At 38.0% G+C, this 20842-nt stretch overlaps 1 protein-coding gene across 3 annotated transcripts in view; it reads left to right on the forward strand.

Annotated features, from left to right (window-relative positions):
* ZNF654 (zinc finger protein 654) overlaps positions 1-19812 on the forward strand; it is a 33440-nt gene extending 13628 nt beyond the window's left edge. For 2 of the 3 annotated variants that reach the window (XM_029082253.1, XM_007666625.2), the window contains 7 exons: positions 4755-4836; positions 5894-6029; positions 9561-9763; positions 12085-12224; positions 14493-14634; positions 15634-17962; positions 19260-19812. In XM_029082253.1, the coding sequence (XP_028938086.1) occupies positions 4755-4836; positions 5894-6029; positions 9561-9763; positions 12085-12224; positions 14493-14634; positions 15634-17962; positions 19260-19267 (3040 nt within the window). In that variant the 3' untranslated portion in view covers positions 19268-19812. Of the gene's footprint in view, positions 1-156; positions 276-4754; positions 4837-5893; positions 6030-9560; positions 9764-12084; positions 12225-14492; positions 14635-15633; positions 17963-19259 lie in introns of those variants that run through there. The other variant, XM_039914465.1, reaches the window with a different exon arrangement.
* The last annotated feature ends 1030 nt before the right edge of the window (positions 19813-20842 follow it).

Consider the following 20842-nt stretch of genomic DNA (forward strand, 5'->3'; position numbering starts at 1 on the left):
AAATAATACCAACTCCTGTTCGAGTTGACTCCCCAATATGAGTTTTTGCAGATTACACTCATTTTGACAGTCTGGCCTTAAAATTCTCACCATCCAGAATGGAGCCAGTTGTTCAGCACTCAACTAAAAAGCTGTTGTTCTTCTTTTTAGATCCTTGAGATTGCACTGGCCAACTCCAGCTATGCTGTGACGTCCCAGAATATTGGGGATTCTGGGACATCACAGCTATCAAGAGAGTCCGGCTGGAGCAGGGAGCCAGCCCAAAACAGGGTTAGGTAAGTCCCATTTTAAGGAATATATATATGGTACAGTTCTGAAAAGCTTCTTTTTCTTATTAAAGAAAGTCTTAGAAAGCTGTGCCATATACTAACAAAACTGGGACTTGTCTGACCCTGTGGGCCAGCTCTCGGCTGAGTGCAGCTTGAGATACAGGCCATAATATGTGTGGTAGAAAGTAATTTTATATTTTCCATGTGAAGAGATATTTTTATGCCTGGAATATGTTTAAGGAGCCTTGCAAAAGCCAGACTCATATTTGACTTTGGAGCTGAATGTGGTGTTGGGCTTGGAAACTTTTGATATTTGCCCCACAGAATTTATGTACGTAGCCTTACATTCTCTCATTTCCCCTCTCGGTGAGCTACATTAATGCCCCGGCTCCCTTTCTTAGTCTGTAACCTCCTTTTAGGCAGTAAACATGCCTCCCGAATCTACTGTAATATAGTCTCCCGAGTGCATACCATGTTGCTCAATACTCAGTAAACACTCAATGCCTACTATTGATTGATTTGAATGAGCAATCATTTCCTCTGATGGGTGATGCCAGGAGCGGACTGAACACTGTCCTGAGTTTTAGGGATATTTCTTGCATCTGGAAGGGAACATCTTCAGAAGGTGTTCACAGATTGCCATTATAGATGCCTACCCTAGACCTGAAACTGAAGTATTTCCAAGCACAAAGATTTTCTGGCAATCCCACTGGGTATTTCAGGCTGTTCTAGTCCATAACATATCAGTATTAACCCCCCAGTTCGTTATCTTCACAAGAGCAAACCTGCTGGAGTTGTGAAAATCAGACAGTGGGTTGCGGAATCCTGAGGCAAAGGTGGTTGTTATGGGCTAGGCGGCCTCCCCAATATTCTGTTTGTTCCTTCCCCCATTTCCTTGGGAGCTTTGCCTACTGGGACTAGCCTGGAAGTGGGAGAGGTGAGGGAGCTGGTGGTGGTGCCGCCTATCAGGCTTTGCTGTTGGAAGTGGCCAGTTGAGAGGGCTTAGCCTAAAAATCACCTCAACTCACCCTAACTCCTCTGGCAGACCCCAGGTATAGCCTACACAGAGAGTGATTCTTTACTGCATGGACATTCTCTTTATCATGCAGTCCCAGCCAGGAGCCAATCCAAAGTTCATGGCCCAAGAGAACAAGCTTACTGTATTCACCCAGCTTCTGCCACCAGACAACTCAGCTCTGCCCATGGGTGGCTAGGGCATTCCCACCATCGGCTGAGGAGCTAGCCTCTTGCCAGAATGCCCGTATAGCTTCTGGGAGTAGTTGTGCTTCTGCTCCTTTACCTGCAGTGTTCCAGCCAGGCTTGTGATGTTGCTGGTCAGCACCATACTAATCATGGCGTGGAGGTGGGTCCTGTAGTAAGTAGATTATTTTTAGTAATGCTTAAAGTAGTGAGTTCTATGTAAGCTGCTAAAAAGTATAGAGAATTTTGAAATTTTGAGGTAAAATGAGAGGTCGCAGGTAAGAGTTGGTGTTTCACTTCTACTACCCTGTTGACATGGTTTGTAACTCTCCCTTTTCTGATATTGAAACAAAAAAATCTGGGAACTCTGCCTGTTAGAACCAGAGAATGTTTTATTTGCTGTGTTCCCACTGTGCACTGGGGCAGTTATTATCTTTATGTAACTTTTTATTCTGCATTGAAGGAAACAGAATTTTCAAAAAAACATACCACATTGATGGACTGGAGATCTTGACACTGAGAAAATATAGAGTCACTTTAGTACATCATGTCTCCAAAGTCGGGTTAACAGTGTGGATGCCATTAATGAACAAAATTGCTGTGTATTTCCCCTCTTTGTTCTTTTGGCCTTTTTTCTTCGTTTAGCTGTCGGTGCTATTTTAGAAGCATTTTTGCTTTCCTTAAAAAGTTTTAAATGGTTCAGTGCCTATTCTGTGCTACTAGGAATAGCTTACTTCATAAGTAGGTTTTTACTTTAGAACTGATGTTAACCAGCACAGAAAGCTGGGTGTGTGTATTTTGTGTTGAATTCTTAGAAGAAGTCGTCAATCTGATTTAAAAGTAGGTGATCAGTTTAAGTCATCATCATAGAGCTGAAGAGATTTCACTTCACAGGCTTATTCTGGGGATAATGTCGTCTCTCAAAGTGTCCTATGATTTATTTCAGAGAAAACAATCTATGAGTTCAAGCAGTGTTATTTATTAGGGATTTCTGTGGGCAGTTTGAATTGGGCATATTTATAAGGTAGAAGATTGGAAGGAAATGGAGTTGTTTTTAAATTGTGGAGCAGCAATAAAAGAATTATTTTTCAATTTTTCTTGGTTCATTTGACAGACTTCCTGTTGTGCTTTGAAAAAGCACAAGACAAAATAGCCTCCCTAAGTCCTGGTTAGCAAAGCATGGTTTGGAGGAAGAAAAGTGGAAGCGACCGTCCTTCCAGATGGTGGAAAAGGGCCGAGTCAGTGAGATTCATCTCCTCCTTTATGTCCTGCATGTAGAAATCAGAGGAAGAGAAGTCCAAGCCCAGCCAGGAAGCTCCAAATGTACAAGAAGCATTCCAGAATAGCACCCCTTCTGTTTATCAAAAAAGTAAAAAAAAAATACATATATATATATATATACCAGTAGTGCCTTTTTACATATTTATGCTTATCGCCATATAAATGTATTTCAGTAATAACTATAGTAGTAACCGTTAGCTGTAGGTAAAACTGAAGAATACTTTAGTTGTTCATTTTTTATACCTATTCTGATAGATATCTACTCATTTCCAACCTCTTCTAAATAGGATTCTAAATTTTCGAGTCAAAAGTAGGTAATTTAAAAGAAAGCTTACAAATGGAATCATGAAAATATTGTACTTACCTCTCCTGAATATCATCATGGGTGAGAGAAAGAATTATGTGTGACTTTTTAGATTTTGTTTTCTCCTATGGCTGTATAGACTGAAAATTCTTGAAAAGTTTTGACAATAGGCCCTGAATGGGTTAGTTAAAGAAAGACGGGGATGTTGGAAGGTGCCTTTCTGACGAAAGTTCCATAAGTTCAAGAATTGTGTCTACCAATTTTGTTGTATTTTACCAAGCCCTTAGTACAGAGTTTTGCACACGGTAAGAACTAAAATACCTTTGATCGATTGGTTGATTGAGGTATCGAGATGGTCAACAATTGCACACTTTCTCCAAGCCTACGTTGGTGCTTGTTGGAGGAAGAATTTAGTGCTGGATGGACAGCTGATCATTTCTTTTGCACTTAGGAGAATTGATTGTGAACTCTTGAAATTACAGCTTAACTTGCCTATTTAGATTAGTAGTTGGGACCTTACAGAAAACTATGCCTTATTTTCCAACTATAGTAAGACATAAAATATCATAGAGAAATGGAAGCTGCATGTATCAACGGGGCTTTTCAAAATTATTACAAATCAAAAGGCAGATCAACTTCTTGATACACGGGTGATGGAACCAGTCATCAGCAAATTGAAAGAGTGAAGAACTTTCTCTGTCCCAAGGAGGTCAGGTAGCTGCCTGAATCCTAGGTACCAACTGTGAACCGGGTGGGGAGGAAAAGAAGAAAACACTTTTTTTACCCCCATTTTACAAATAAGGTCACTGAGGCACAGAGAAGTGAAGTGATTTAGCCCAGGCTCACACAGCAGACAAGTGGTGAAGCCGGAACTAGAACCCAAGTCTTTTTGACTCCCAGGCCCTTGCTGTATCCAGTAGTTCATGCTGCTTCCCAAATTCTCATGTAATTTTGTGACTTGGACCTGTAAATTGGAGCTTGAGCCTTGTTATCTTTTCCATGGTGCCCGTTATATTATTTTTTGTATGGTCACGTATAAGAAATATGTTGCTGAATAATATAGTCTTTCCCCTAGTATTGGGGTCCAGTAGCACCTTAATAAGTATAAAATGGTTTATAGTTTGTTTTGAAATTTTTTTTTACATTTGCTGTGTGAAATAGTTCAGTATTGTCCACTTGACAGTTGTGGAACAGAAACAACAAGCTTAAATCACTTTCTTGAAGTAATTCTGGTGCCAGAGTTAGAATCAAGAAAGGAAGTGGAGCCCAGGGTTTATTTGCATGCGATAATTTATACTATCTAAGAATCTATTTTAATTTCATTATCTCTTTGTATCTTATTTCTGTTCTCCACAGAAAAAATTGATCTGTAAGTTCATTTGTCGTATCTAATATGTACATCTTGAATATTTAAGTAAAATAGGTGTTTTGTGGTTAGCACATAATGGATATTTATGTTAATATAATTTTAGCATTTACATTTCTTTAAGTGGAGAGTTTGTACAGTTTGCAAATACAAATACTATGGTTATGAAATGAGAGATGTCTTTAGAGCAGCCAAAGCAAATGGAATAAAAGTACTCTTATTCTGGTTGCTAAGTGCAATGGGGATTCCATGGTACTGTTATTAGAAACTTAAGAATTGTTTAGTTGCTCCTGCAGGCTTCCCCAAATCATGTCTTACTGATTTTTTCCTTTAGGAGTTTCTTTGAGTTGCTGCTGTTCTTTGGAAAGGATGAATTCTATGAAGAGCCACTGAAAGATATTCTTGGATCCATCCAGGTAATGCAGATTGCCAGCAGTAGTTCTATCCTTAAATTACCTCACCCATCCTTTCCTTTCCCTCCTCCCTCATCTCTTCTCCCCCAATCCGTTGCCCTAGCAATGAGTACTAATACAGTGCATTAGTTATGGGGCAGTTTTAATACCACACCAAGTGGTTGTGCTGCTTGGGAGTGTGGGAAGTCCTAGCCATTGTTTGGTAGGTCTGAGTAAATCAGGTAGCAGCCAGTATTTGGTAATAATAACAATAATAATAATAATATTTATTAAGTGCTATGTGCCAGGCACTGTACTAAGCACTGGGGTGGATACAAATAAATCAGGCTGGACACGGTTCCTGTCCCACATGGGACTCACGATCTCAATCGCCATTTTACAAATGAGGGAACTGAGGCACAGAGAAGTCAAGTGACTTGCCCAGGTTCACACAGCAGACAAGTGCAAAGCTAGGATTAGAACCTGTGACCTCATGACTCTCAGGCCTGTGCTCTAGCCACTCCGCCATGCAGGACATATTTTGGCAATCTCTGTTACGGAATTCTAAGATTGCATTTATCAAATGATTGCAGTGCAACATTTTGAAAAGTGCAACAGAAAAAGAATTGTTCCCGTTCCAAATCACCTAGCATACTGAAGAAGTTTAGGTGTTTTGTAATGTGAACTGCTTATATTACATGTCTCAAAGCTGAATTTATTTAGGCTCCAATAAAGTCCTGAGCATTTTCAAATACTGAATATTTGAAGTATGCGCGTAGAACATTGTGCGTTTGCGTGGCATGCTCCAAACGGCATACTTTTGTGCACTGTGGCACCTTGTATCTTTCTCAAATTGTGTCATTGGAGGTGGTGTGTATTGTATGAGACGGAGGTACTGTTCAAAACTGATGGCGTTTACCCCAGTGCTGGTTAAGACGCTGCCCCACAGATTTAGGGGTGGTGGGCCTTCATGAGACTAACCGTTGGTATGTGCTTTCAAATATCCTGGTGTATTGTTCATTTTGTGATTTTATTTGTAATCTCTTGACTTTCAAAAAATTAAATATATTCTCTGTATTAGGAATGCCAGAACCTCCTCAGTAGATATGGAAATGTGAATCTGGAATTGGTTACTCGAATTATTAGAGATGGTGGACCGTGGGAAGATCCGGTGTTACAAGCAGTTCTTAAAGCAAGGCCTGCCTCTCCAGATTTAGGTATTTCAGGAAACACATATTTTAAGTTAACCTGCTTATGACATTCAAGGCCTTTACATGAAATGTCATTTTCTATTTGGAATACTGATATCACTTGACTTGAATGTTATTGCTTTCAAATATTTTTAATTGTATAGGTTTCCATGGTTTGATTGTAAGAATACTTTTAACTCGAATTGCACATGCGATATTGTCTTGGGCACCAGTGACTGTAGTTGAAATAGAAAGAGGAACTGAGGTATAAGATGGATTTAGCCAAATGTGAAAATTTTTTTAAAGAAATTAACATCAACAGTTTATTTTGAGAAGTGATAAACTGTCCAAAGTCAAAAACTACTTGCCTTTCAAGGTGTTATTTTTTTTAAAGCCTTTGCAATATTTATGTGGATTTTCTCTGAATGTCAGATTGTCTAAATGTCTAACTTGATGAATAGGGAATCATATTCATCTCTATCGCTATCTGCTTCAGGGTAACTTTAGTGATTAAAAACTTGCATCATTTCACCAGGGGTGACCTGTATGCTAGAGAGTGTGAATATTAGTCCAATTTCTATTGACAGATGTCCACAACTGGTCCAAAATTGTATTGCTTGCAGCCTCAGGAGATAGGGAAGGCTTGGCTTTGGACACTGACCTATGACCTCATCCATCAGAGCAGAGTTGAGTATTGCATTAGGCTTAGCTGTACAGTTGAGCAGGTAATTTACATCACATATTCTTTTGATTAGATACTAGACTATACTTGCATGTGAGAACTATTCATGTTAGCTTTCTGGAAAGAGAAAATACAGGAGTTGTTCAATTTTGGGGATCTGCAGGCTATTTTTATCATTGTTATTGTTACAGTATTCATTAAGCGGTTACTATGTATCAAGCACTATTCCAAGAGCTTGGGTAGATACAAGTCAATCAGGTTTGAAATAGTTCTTGTCCCACATGGGGCGCAAAGTCTAAGTACTGCTATTGCTAAAAATCTCAACATAGGTCCATAAAATATTCATATAGTTAATATGTAATGTTCCAAATTTAAGAGACAATTAGTTTTTTCAAATTTCACAAGTTGTCCATTTAATCTGACTTTTCAGCTGTTTCTCTAGTCCCCTCCTGGCCCAGTTTTCTGAGCTCTTAGATGTCTTTCTTTCCTTGGCTCTGTGAAGTTACTATATGATGTGAAAATCAGTCAGATCATCAGTGGTTTTATTGTGTGCTTACTGTGTGCAAAGCACTGTACTAAGCACTTGGGAGAGAACAATACAGAGGAGTTGGTACTCACATTCCCTACCCACAAGGAGGTTACAGTCTAGAGAAATATGACATAGACCCAGAAGAATCTAATCATGGCTTTGCAGCCTTAGAGTGAGAAATGAATCAAGGGTGTGGCAGTCATGGCATTTATCTCAAGCACATCAGATATTCCTAGAGCTAGCCACAGGCATTCCTCCTCTTTCTCTCCCCTTTATCCATTCTCCTGCTTTTTCAAGGAGAAGAATCAGCAACATGAGAAGCAGGGTGGCCTACTGGATAGAACACGGGCCTGGGAATCAGAAGGACCTGGGTTCCAGTCCTGGCTCCACCAGTTTTCTGCTTTGTGGTCTTGGGCAAGTCACTTCACTTCTCTGTGCCTCAGTTAGCTCATCTGTAGAATGGGGAATAAGACTGCGGCCCTTGTGGGACATGAATTGTGTCCAACCTGATTAGCTTATATCTACCCCAGTGCTTAGTACAGTGCCTAGCACACAGCACTTAACCAATTCCCATAAAATCCAAAAAAGAAAGAAAACAAGGGAAGAAGCTTTGCAAATACAGGGTACTGAAAATCTTGTCCCTGGCTCGGAACCTTCTATGTGCCCTCATTGTACTGCATGCCAGGAAGTAGGCTATTTCTCATAAGAATTTAAGCTTCAGATATTCATACAAACACAATGAAAACGAACTCTGGTTGAACGCTAAGAACTTTGTTTAGGCAATTTTGTAAATTAGACTAAAAAAGAGGACGTACAACCTTAAAATTTGTAATACCAGATAGCTGAAAGAAATCTGGAGAATTAAGGATGTTGGGCTGATTTGAGCAAAGAAAACTGCTTTTGCCTAAAGTAACCCTTTGGATGGGTCATTCAAAGGCTCATTTTATTTTTTCCACCAATTAGGAATTTGAATACAGTGCAGTAATTGCTGCCACTTATGGTATATATATATACAGCAGCATTTCATTCTTTTGAAAAAAATCATTTTTCTCTAGAGGATTTAAAAATCAATATTATCCAGAAAATTGCACTTTCCATCTTGCTACCAGAGAATGGACACAAGAATACTTTACCCTTGCAAAGATGTCATTTGCTATTGTGCTTTGCAGATCTGTTTGCCATTTGACTTAGAGTATTTTTGATCTGTTTTGTCACCCAGTTAGGGTTTTTTTTATTATCTGCTCAACTAGGAACTGCTGAAGTTGGAAAGCCGGTTGCTTTGCATTATAATATGTATTCTGGACTACTACTTTCAAGTAACACAAAACCGCAAAAGGCTCAAATCATGTGATGATGAAAATAGTGGGGGAAAAAAGCAAGATGTCTAATATTATTATAATTGCTTATAGTAGAATCTACGGATGGTTAAGAAAGTCTAGCTCCAGAGTTGCAGTGTACCTAATATCGAAATTGGAGAGTTGTACCTAAGTTGCAAGGGAAGGAAGAGGAGGGTATGAACAATAGAACTTGATAGGACATGTATGAGCTGTTAAAGCTGTGTATTCAAACCCTCAATTTTCTTTAGTCAGACCCCAGAACTAAGAAAGTGCCTTGTAGCTAACCTGGTTCCAGGGAAATGAGTAGCTCCAGTCATGTCCCTGGCCCACTCTTGTAGTCTGGAACACCACACCTGGAAGCTCATGGCACTAAAAATATTAAAATCAGCTCACATCACACAAGTTGGTTCAAAAGGGTTCCTTTAAGGTTCTTTAGTCACCTTTATTGATATCCCTAGTAGAGCTGCCAAAGAGCTAAGGTTAGGCAATGAGGAGATAGCCAAAAGCCTCTGAAGCTTCGCAGAAGAAGCAAAGAGCTGAATGCGGACCAGAGATGTTTACGTGACTGTTAATATTTCCCTAGAGGAAAATAGTTTCAGAAAGAAACAATAAAGTATATTCCAGTCATTCCTTACTAGTTTAATAATTTAGGATTTCACTTTTAAACTAATACTTTGCAGGCCTTCAAGTTCATTTTAGGTACCAAGAAAACATACTCTTAAGAATCAAATGTATTTCCTATACTAGTTAATTGAAATTGAAGACAATTTCAAGGAAGTGTCTCTCTATTCCACCAAACAAAGGGTGAAGTGCAAAATTCATTAGTTTTTTGTCTACGGCTGAATGCTTTTTAAATTCTTCATTTATTTGAATATTCATTTTACGTATAAGTTCATGCTAAAAGAAATGTATTTTAGGATATGTTTTTAATATAGTGAATCTGAATTGCAAATAAACCAAAATTGGAGAAGAATGCTCTAAAAATATTAACTTTCTTTTTTTAATTACAGTTAACAAATATTTAAGTTCTGAAAATCCATTGTTCTTTGAACTGCGTGCCAGATACCTTATTGCTTGTGAGCGCATACCAGAAGCAATGGCTCTCATTAAGTCTTGCATTAATCATCCAGATATCAGTAAAGATCTGTACTTCCACCAAGCATTCTTCACTTGTTTATATATGTCACCTTTAGAAGATCAGCTATTTCAAGAGGTAAGGTTAAAGTTTAAAAGCAGAAAGAACTGAATTTGTAGTGGTACCCTTATATAACCCAGGGTTATAGCTTATTTCTTAAGGTAGAACATCAAGGTATCAACCAATTAATGGAATTTATTCAGCACTCAATAAACATGCAGAGCAAACACTGTGCAGAGTATTGTGCTAAGCACTTGAGAGAGTTTAATTCCATAGAGTTAGCAGTCACGCTCCCTGCCCAAGAACAAGCTTAGGTTTAGAGGTACAATAAACAATATGCTTTTGCTTATGCTTGGTTTTACTTTTATAAAAAGATTGCCAGTGTTTTTCACTGTACTTGAGCAGTATCTAGTGTTTTTCAATCCTGATGAAGTTATGTACTACCTAATAAAGCCATTAATTTGTTATTTAAGACTTCCAAGAATAAGACTACCAACCTACTTTCTCCTCTCTTTTATACTTTAGCTTCTTTATGTGATACCACTAATGTAAATGATGATTCTATATCATGTGAGCACTAGTATGGTACACATTATGCTGGGAAGTTTTTTTCTGAGAGTAGAATAAAAGTGAACATTTTAAAAAATGGTTATGTAAGAATTATGCAATTTTTAATGCCTTTTGACTCCACTGATTTTCAAAAAGTGAATTATTAAATTGCCGTCTGTGCAAACCAACACCAACTCTTAAAAAAGAAAACTGAGCTCATATGTTCAAGTCTGCAAAGTAAACTTATTTTCAATGAAAAGGCAATTTTTGACTAATTTTTGTCAACTGCAAGTGCAAAGATGCAAATTATATGGAGGCTATTTGAGGCAGTACAGGTAGGTACTATTTTCTCTGAAACGGTTTGGTTCTGGTGTCTGCCTGATTGACCCTGCTGCTCAGAGGTGCTAATTCTTATCTATTCTTAGTTGTTCTTTTTGGTCCTTCTTGTCTGCTAAAGTACAAATTCGGAGAACAGCCAAATTACTGCTAAACTACAGGCAGAGGCCTGTGGAAGAAACCTGTGATTTTAGCATCTTTTCATCTCCTCTGAGAATAATTTATTTTTCTCTTCTGTGAGGTTTCAGCCCTTGTTTGTTGTAATAGCAGGAGCACACTTTTAATAGAAAGGTTGAAAATTAAGTTAGCCCTGATTTCCAATTTTTTTCTTGAGATATAGCATTATTAATCTGATAAAGCCTTAGTTTTATTAAAGCTTATCAGGGAGCCAAAGGTAGAGAGACAAAATGGAGATAAATGAAAAACCTTGACATCAGGTGGGCATATTTATATCAGGATTCTTAGCAGTGGACTCTATGATAGAAATGGGGATATAATGTCCAAAGAAATTAGTTTGATTCTAGAAGTCATCTCATAGATGTCTGTTTTGGTTCATTCACTCATTCAGTCGTATTTGAGTGCTTACTGTGTGCCAAGCACTGTACTAATTACTTGGGAGAGTACAATACAACAATAAAGACACACATTCCTTGCCCACAAGGAGTTTACAGTCTAGAGGCGGGGAGATAGACGTCAGTATAAATAAATTACAGGTACATACCTAAGTACTGTGGGGCTGGGAGAGGAGATGAACAGAGAGAGGTAGTCAGGGTGATGCTGACTGCTGACGGGAGTGGGAGAAGATGAAAGGGGTGCTTAGGAAAGGCCTATTGGAGGAGCTATATCTTGAATAAGGCTCTGAATGATGGGACAGTGATGGTTCTTCACTGCAGATTCATTTTGCGCTACATGGATTCTGATCCAAAAAGATGTTTTGATTTAAAACGAGTTGGTACAGCCAACAAAATTAAATGTTTGAGGAGTTGGTGTGCAGAGAAAAAAATCATACCAATTGAAGCCCACATTAATGCACCTTACTTCCTTGTGGAGGTGAAATTTTGAAATAGTGTAATTTAAAGTTAACATTGTTCTCGGTTATTTTCTAATGGGACAGCTACTGCTGCATAGTTTTAAGTGCCCTGCTTGGAAGTGGCTTTAAATATTTCTGCCTCCCTCCATTGATCCCCTCCCACTGGCTTGAGAGTCACCTTTAGTTCCAAGAAGAATCATATATGTCTCACGAGTCATAAGTTGCCATCACCCCATCTCCAGTCATTTTTCCAAAGCAGGCACCCTGGTCCGTGTTGACTGGAATACATTGTAAGCCCATTTATTCTCTCATTTTTACCTGAAAAATGACTTGTAAAGGCAGTTTTAACTGAAAAAGTATAAATTTGGCATTAAAGTTTTGTTATTTTCAACAGCTTCTGAAATTTCATAATAATGTATAATGGAACTGTGTACCTATCTTTGTTTTTACAATGAGATGAGTTGATCTGATTCTTTCCACATAGCATTTATTGAGGACGGATTGTAAAAATGGAATTGATATCATCTGCAATACTGAAAAAGAAGGCAAGACAATGTTGGCTTTGCAGCTCTGTGAATCATTCCTTATTCCCCAGCTCCAGAATGGGGACATGTATTGTATCTGGTAAGTGTGCTTACTTGAAAAAATAAATAAGAATAAAACTGCTCATAGGTAAAATGGGGAAAAATAGTTTTACGTTTCAACTAAAGTTTTATTTGAAATAATTTTATTTTTTTTCCTCTAGGAAATCAAAATATTAGATAACAGACACTGTTCCTACCTTCGAAGAGTTTACAATCAGAAAAGTTTAGGGAATTAAGGAAGAATGTTCAAAAGTAGTTAAAAACCATTAGGCATCCGGACACTGTCCGTTAGTTGGTAGAATAGTTGCTTTCTTTGGCTCATTGTGGGCAGTGAACATGTCTACCAACTCTGTTATATTGTACTCTCCCAAGTGCTTAGTACAGTGCTCTGCACACAGTAAGCATTCAATAAATATGATTTGTGTTGCTAAAATTTTGTTAGTTTTTGGTTACCCTTTAGAGAAATACATTTTGTTTAAAGATGTCGGCTCTTTTTTGGAAAGCCATTTAAAATACTGCATCCTTAATTGGAGCTATGGACTGGGATTTATCTGAGGAAATGTTTCTAAATCTTGAGATTAAGAAAGGACAAGCAAAATGTAGTAATATAATGAGAATACTAATGCTCAGCCAAGACTTTGTAAGCACATATTCTGGAAGTGAAAAGTAGTTGAATTTGTTTACTCTTCTACTTAATAGAGCAGTCAACCAACTTTTCATTTCCTACCATTTGGAGAAACTATTTAAATCTTATTTTGTGCAGTACCATAACCTTAAAACACTCTGAGGCAAAAACTCTTATTTTTCTGAATGATCTGGCAAATGGATTTAAAAAATATGTTTAATTACATTTGTAATTTTCCAATAAATTTTCAAATACAAGCAGTTTAAAGCATACAAAGTGAAGTATTTAGCACATGGTTTTACTGGGATTTCCTTTTCAGGTATTCTTCACACATCAATTCCAAACTCCATTAAAGAACCTTAATAAACATGGCAAGATTAATTTAAGTGTATCCTAAGTTTTTAAAATTAGTCTCATTTAAATATGAAGAAAATGGTTTAGGCCAAAGATTTTTTATTTTATTCCCTCAAACACTAGTGTGGCGAAACACAACCAAATTTGCAGTATCACTTTTTTTTATAAAGATGACAATGGACCTCATTTTTACCTACTGTCTATGTTCCTGTTGCCTTTCCTTAGAAGGCTTGAAAGACTCAAATTGTTATCGTTCATTTGTAGGTCACATAATGGAAAACTATCCTGTGGATTTTTGTTTCTTTCAAATACACTTCTTTTTTTTTTACCTCCAGGGTTTTATTGACCATTTATTCATTTAATGATGCTAACTTTAAAATTCCCCTTCTTATTGTCATGTCAGTGGCTCTTTTTGTTTTAATTTTCCTTTGAGTGGAAACTACAGTTGATTCTTTACTAGCAAGGTGTACAAAAGTTGTACCAGGCTGTATTTTTTTAAAATTGAATGTTAGTCTCTGGGACTTAGCACATGCTCTTTTTCAAAAGAATCATACTTTTCTTTGAAATATTCAATTTTTGGTTTAATGATTTAAAGATTGAAGATTTGATCAACTTGCGCTTTTGATTTAGTGTTAAATCCTCTTTTGTAAGTGTATGTGCGCTTGTGTGTAAACATTTGTCCTGTCTATTTGAAGAAGAAGCCACCGATGATGAAATTTACTTGTGGGTTTGTGACAGAAAAGACCAGTGTGGGACTATAGGTCCCAGCCACACTATGTGTGCACAAAAGCTGAGCCTGTATCACTATCCTTATGGAACTTTTGCTTCAACAAAACCACTCCTTTCCTGACTCGGTGCCCCACTGCTGTAAGATAGCCTAGTGGAAAGAGCATGGGCTTTGAAATCTTAGGACTTGGGTTCTGATCTGGGCTCCATCACTTGCCTGTGATGTTATCTTGGACAAGTGACTTAAGTTCTCAGAAGCTCAGTTTCTCCATCTGTAAAGTGGAGTTCAGTACCTGATCTCCCTCCTACCTAGGCTATGAGCCCCATTTTGGGCAGGGACTGTGTCTGATCAAATTATGTTATATCCATCCCAGAACGTAGAACAGTGCTGGGGCATATATTGAGTGCTTGTCAAGTACCACAGTTATAATTTTTATCCCAAGCAGCTAATTAAGCTTAACATTTAATCATAAAGAAACTTGGGATTTATTATTAGATATACAAGTACTGATTACTAAAGGTCATTAATTTGAAGAACACTTCTTGCTTAGGAATAAAATCTCTCTACTACACCACATTTTAAAAATATTTTCCTATTTACAGGGACTTGATCTTTATTTGGAGTAAACTACAGCTCAAAGCCAACCCATCAAAACAAGTGTTTGTAGATCAATGCTACCAACTTTTAAGAACAGCAACTAACGTGAGAGTCATTTTCCCTTTCATGAAAGTCATTAAAGATGAAGTAAGTAGGGATGCATTTTTCTCTTGTATTGTGAATTTGAAATGATTGTTGCTTTACCCTGATGAGTTGAACATTCTGGAAGGAAACAAAGATTCCACCTTAGTGTAGGCTAGGATAAGGCATAATGAAGACCTAATTATTTTTTTATCTGACATAAGCATATGAAGGGAGAGAATTAAAATGGACAGAAATACACCAATTCCTGTATACTTGTGAAATTCATTCTTTCATTCAATTTGCTTGGTAGGATATTGTTTAAAACCCTTGGAAGTGGATTTACCCATCAAAACTATCTTTTTTTAACTGAATAAATATTTGCTTATATGTTCACGTTAACCTAAGTATGTAGAAAGAATAAGATCCTGAGGTTTCTCTAAGTTCTTCCCTAGGTTTAATTTTAGTCCAAAGTTCAAAGGAAGGTGAAAATATCTCTCTTTAAATGTGACTATTTCTCCAAGATAATTTATATTATGTATGGGGATCCCCTGTTACAAGGAACACTCTCCTATACCTCTTTCAAAACAGTTCTGTTGACTTTTAATGCTGGTATTGTATTTCTTATGGCACTCTAACTAGAAAAGTTTACTTTGGCTTAAACACCTCCCTCCCTCACCCACTCTCTCTAACTTTGAAGTTTCTTGACTGATTCCAGTAGCAAGAGTAAAGTCCACTTCATTTTAGAGTTAGATGAGAACTGACCTATTTAACATCTGGTGATCTGATGACAGATCTCTAGTCTTGTCTGTTTAGCACAAAATTTCCCTTTCCTGAAAAGAGTTCAAAAATTAAGTTTTTTCATATGTGCTCAAAACATCTAAGTCAAAGTCTTTTAATTATTGGTACATATTCACATTGTTTTTGATCATAAATTGGAATGCGATTGTGGACATTCAGTTCAGTGGTCTCAATACTAGCTTTTTTAGAGATGGAAGCATTTTAATAAAATGGGAAGAAAAAATGCTTTTATTCATTGTTGTTGTTTTTCCACCCCCATCTCAGGTTGAGGTTGAAGGCTTGCAGATATGTGTGGAAATATGTGGATGTGCTTTGCAACTGGACCTTCGTGATGATCCAAACACTAAATGTCTGATTTATAAAACTATTGCAAACTTTTTGCCAAATGATTTGGAAATCCTCAGGATTTGTGCACTCTCAATATTTTTTCTGGAGCGGTCCTTGGAATCCTATTACACTGTTGAACATCTCTATAAACGTCCTGATGAAGAGTATAATGAACGCACTAGTTCTGTCCAGAATCGTGTACGTTTTGAATTGCTTCCAATTTTGAAAAAGGGATTGTTTTTTGACCCTGAATTTTGGAATTTCATAATGATTAAGCAAAATTGCGCAGCACTATTGAGGGATAAGTCAGCTGTTGGGTTTTTAAATGAAAATACACTGGAGCATGCATCTGGTAATACAGAAAAGGCAGTGGAGCAGCAGCCTTTGGATGAAGATCTTACCCCTGCCAATGACCTAAGCAGTGGTGAATTGGATCCTGAAGATGTCTCTAGAGCCCTTTCTGGTGGTCATGGAAATGCCAAGAAAAACCTTGCATTGCTTGGTGCTTCTAAAGTGGATCATAATGTCCCAAGACATCGATGTGTGCTGTGCAACAGAGAATTTTTAGGGGGCCACATAGTGAGACATGCCCAGGCTCACCAGAAAAAGGGCAGTTTTTCATGTGTAATATGTGGCAGGAAGTTCAGAAACCGAGGACTTATGCTAAAGCATTTAAGGAATCATGTCAAAAAAATACAAAGACAGCACCTTGCAGCACTTGAACAGGAGGATCTGGAAATTCCCATTGTGGAAGAAATGAATTGTCCCGATGCTTCTGTCTCATTTGAGAATGGAAAATGCGATAGTTCCAAAGAGCAGGAAATGGAGACTGCTGTCGCCTCAAATGATGAAAATAAAGAGGAGGAAATCCCTGAACAAGTGGCCAAAATCATCAGTGATCCAGTGTGTGAACCTGAGGATGTCGTGAAAAACGGCAGTCATGCGAGCTCTTTAAATGATGCCTCCGAGCCGCCTTTGAACTTGGAAACTTTACCTGAATATGAAGAAGATGATGATGACCCAAATCAGGAGTCTCTAGTGCTTAATAAAGTAAATGGGGTCCTATGTACTCCAACTGATTTAGATGTTATGGATCAACAAGGAAACTTCAAGTGTCCTGCCAATGGATGTGTTAGAATATTTAAGAAAATCAGATTTCTGAACAAACATGCCAGAAAAGCTCATCCAGCCGATTTCAAAGTGCAACAGCATATAATGAAGTGGAACAAAGGAAAATGCCGGTTTTGCCAGAGAAAATTTGCAGATTCCCAACATTTTATAGATCACCTAAAGAGACACATATATCCAAATGTATTCTTTTGTTTACATTTTAACTGTAATCAGAGATTTAAGCTGTCCACTGAGCTTGCGGAGCATATGAAAAGCCACAGTGCTTTTAAGGCTCAGTGTCATTTTCCAGAGTGCTGTGAGCTCTTTGAAGAGCTTCCTTTACTGTACGAACATGAGGCTAAGCATTACTTAAATCAAACCCCAGAATCTTCTGCCGAAACAAGTGAAAACAATATTTTTGATGCGCTTTCAGAATCACATCTTGATCATCAGGAAAAGGACTTAACTGGCAGTGAAAAAGAAACTGTTGATCTACCAGTTCCTACTTGGAAATCAAGGAAAGACTCTACCGAACCAAAGACATATATTCAAAGTGTTGAGAAGAAGACACATGGCATAGTTCAGAATGGCAGTGAAAATTCTTCTGATGTTGCTGCTCCAGATTTAAGCTTGCTAGACCAAAAGATGCCTGTTGTAGAGCCAAATTCTGAAAATAGTAGTGTTGTTAATGACCGACTGGTCAATGGGCATAGCGAATTAGAGCAGACATCGTTAGTTTCGACAGATGCTGCTTTGAAAGGGGAGACAAGTGTAGCAAGGACAGAGAATGGCTCCGTTTTGCCGAATGTTGAGGATGTACCCCAAGAACAGAGTGCCCCGGTAGTGTCTCAGTCACCTTTCAAACCAAATCTGACAACTGAAAATACTTCATATGGTTTAATTGTAACAAAGCCATATGTCAGGCCGTTGCCTCCCAGTTACTTAGATGAACGGTACATTAGTATGCCAAAACGCAGAAAAACTCTGACTGATAAAGTAGATAACCATTCTGAGCAAGATAAAGTTTGTAACAAATCAGTGGAGAGATTTAGATGTGGCAACTGCCTGAATATCTACTGTAACTCAGAAGCACTTGAGGCTCATCTTGCACAAAAAAAATGTCAAGCGCTCTTTGGATTCGATTCAGATGATGAAAGTAAGTAACCTTATATTTTTGTGGATACATCTAGGGGAACGGGGCATAGCAGGAAAGGAAAAGAGAAGGGCCCCAGATAAAAGTGAAACCCAGACAATAATAGCGATCAATCAGTCAGTGGTACTTAATGAGCGCTTTTTGTATGCAGAGCATACAAATGCTTGGGAGAGTTCAGTACAGCAGAGCTGATAGGACACCAGGAGTCTAGAGAAAAAGAGAGGTATTGAAATAAATTATGGATATGTTCATCAGTCAATCAGTTGTATTTGAGTTCTTACTATGTACCGAGCACTGTACTAAGTGCTTGGGAGAATACGATGTAACAATATAACAAACCCATTCCTTACCCATAACGAGCTTACAGTCTCGAAGGGGGGACAGACATTAATGTAAATAAATTACAGTTATGTACACAAGTGCTGTGGGGCTTGGAGAGGGTGATGAATAAAGGGAGCAAGTCAGTTCGGCATAAGGAAGTTGAAGAAAAGAGGGCTTAGTAAAGGGAAGGCCTTTTGGAGAAGATGTGCCTTCAGTAAGGCTTTGAAGGAGAGAGAGTAACTATCTGTCAGATAAGTTCTGTGGGTCTGAGGGTTGTCTGCTTTCCTCTCTACTCTCCTGGCAATTGTGTCCAGCAGAGTTTCTCCACCACTCTGCCCTCTCCCCATGGATAACAACTGATAGGGGGAATTCTCTCTCCTTCCCTGGGTTTCCTCTTCTGTCTCTCCCACCCTTCCTCCATCCCTCTACCTGGTGGTCCCTCAGGCTGTATCCTCCTGTCTCATGCCTCTGACCCTCTTGCCTTGTCTTTTTGACTCTTGCCACACCCCCGCCTACCTCTTTCCTCCTGGCCTCTGCTCTGCTGCCTGATACTCCCTCGCTCTACCACTGCTTCCATACTGGCTGCTCCAGATTCCGACTGTTGTAAAACAGAAAGCAACTAAAAGCGAACTATCATCACAGAAATGATAATAGATGCCATTGTGTCAGACTGTAAAACCAGTGAAGTTGAACCTTCTGTAAAAAGTAGACATAGTTAAGCATTAATTTTTAAGTAACAGCATTCAGAAAAGCAAGGTTTTACCTTTATTCATTATTGTAAGCAATATAACATTTCTGGATTGTAAGCTCCCTACTGGGCAGGGAACATCTGATAATTGTTTCTCTTCTCCCTTCTCCCAAGTGCTTAGTACAGCTCTCTGCCCATAGTAAGTGTTCAATAAATACAACTGACTGATTGATTGAAGGGTCAGTTTTGTTTGAGGAAAACTGAAATTAACAGGTATATTCTGTTTTACAGGTGCCTGATAAAATGTTACAGAAAAATGTAAAGGAATGGTGTGAAAAAAAACACTGAAAAGATGCATCATCAGTTTGCTGTTTCCCAGATGGCCTTAAACATAGAGCGGTCTCAGATTACTAAAGAAAAATATGACTTTGCTAAAAGACAAAGCACATTTTCCAGAATGAACTCAGAGTGGAAATGTGCAGGTTTTGACTCTTAGAAGGGTTGCTACAAAGTCCCCAAAGTACCAGTTATCCAGAAAACCACAAGAAGTACCAGTTTATGATCCAAACACAGCAGCACAGTCAGTTACCTATTAGCTCCTCATTCCAGAATTAGCTGAATAGCCAGAGAAGAAAAGTAGCTGTTGCCTTACAGAAAGAAAAACGATTACTACCTGTATAAATTTTTTTTTAAAAAAAAGAGGAACTAAAAAAACTATTTTATAACAAGGGATTCTCTTTTTTTTTCTTTTGCATGCTCACAAGATAATTTTACTCTTTGTCAAGAGGCATTGCCAATAAGGGTGTGGTGTGGTTAAAAATTGATAAAGGAAAGTAAAGCTCGATTCGACTGTGGTATCCATTACAGAGCTGGAGTTGATATAAGCCACATGTTTTGAGAAAATAACACGGACAGCTGGGTGACATCAAAAATTTTACAAATTTAATTTCAAGAAATGGAGGGCAAAATGTGTCTAACAAAATAAAATTGCCTTTTTTGTAACAAGGTACAAATGAACTGAAAGCAGTGCTATTTGAGCAGAAAAAGTAATAACTGAGTCTGTGGGGGAAAAAATATCGGGAAACCCAACATAGGCAGAGTGGATGCTAATCAGCAGGAAAACTGAATTGCTGATTCTCATGCAATATGAATGAAAATGAAGTAGCCCCAGAGTTTGGAAGCTCCACATATGCAGTCAGTCAATTGTACTAAGTACTTACCACTGTTGGAAGAGCACTGTAGTTCGTGCTTGGGAGAATACAGTAGAGTCACGTGATACAATCCCTGCCCTCGATAAGTTTACCAAGCATGAAGGAATTTATTTGTTAGGGTGAATTCAGCAATGTCCTATCATTTTTAAAATCTGCTTTTTTAAAATTTGTTGGATCGTGTCAGGAAACCATAAATCTAATTTAATCATGATTAAAAATACAACCTTAAAATCCTTTTTCTTCACCACTCAACGTAATCCTCATTTTGATTTTCGAAATCGCTATTTTTGCCTCTTGTTACAGAAAGGAAAAGAATATTACTGACAACAGGCACAATGTCTGCTGCAACTAATCAGTGTTCCTAAGAAAGATCCCCAGGAAATTAAGAGGCTAAGACGAGATAAGTAATAGACTTCCCAGGTGACTCTAAGTATAAGTAGGTTTGTTGAATCTGAGTTACTGAGAATAAGGAGATGGCACTTTCCTATTCACAGTAAAAATATAAAGACCAAGAACCCACATACCAACAATTCACAAGCAAAATCCTCTTAGGAATCACTGTTACCAGTAAATTGATTTTTCACATTATTTGAATAGTATTTAAGTACTTACTGTGCCAGGCACTGTACTAATCGCTGGGGTAGATGCAAGCTAATCAGGTTG

Source organism: Ornithorhynchus anatinus, chromosome 17 (assembly GCF_004115215.2).
Source record: "Ornithorhynchus anatinus isolate Pmale09 chromosome 17, mOrnAna1.pri.v4, whole genome shotgun sequence".
Lineage (NCBI taxonomy): Eukaryota > Metazoa > Chordata > Mammalia > Monotremata > Ornithorhynchidae > Ornithorhynchus > Ornithorhynchus anatinus.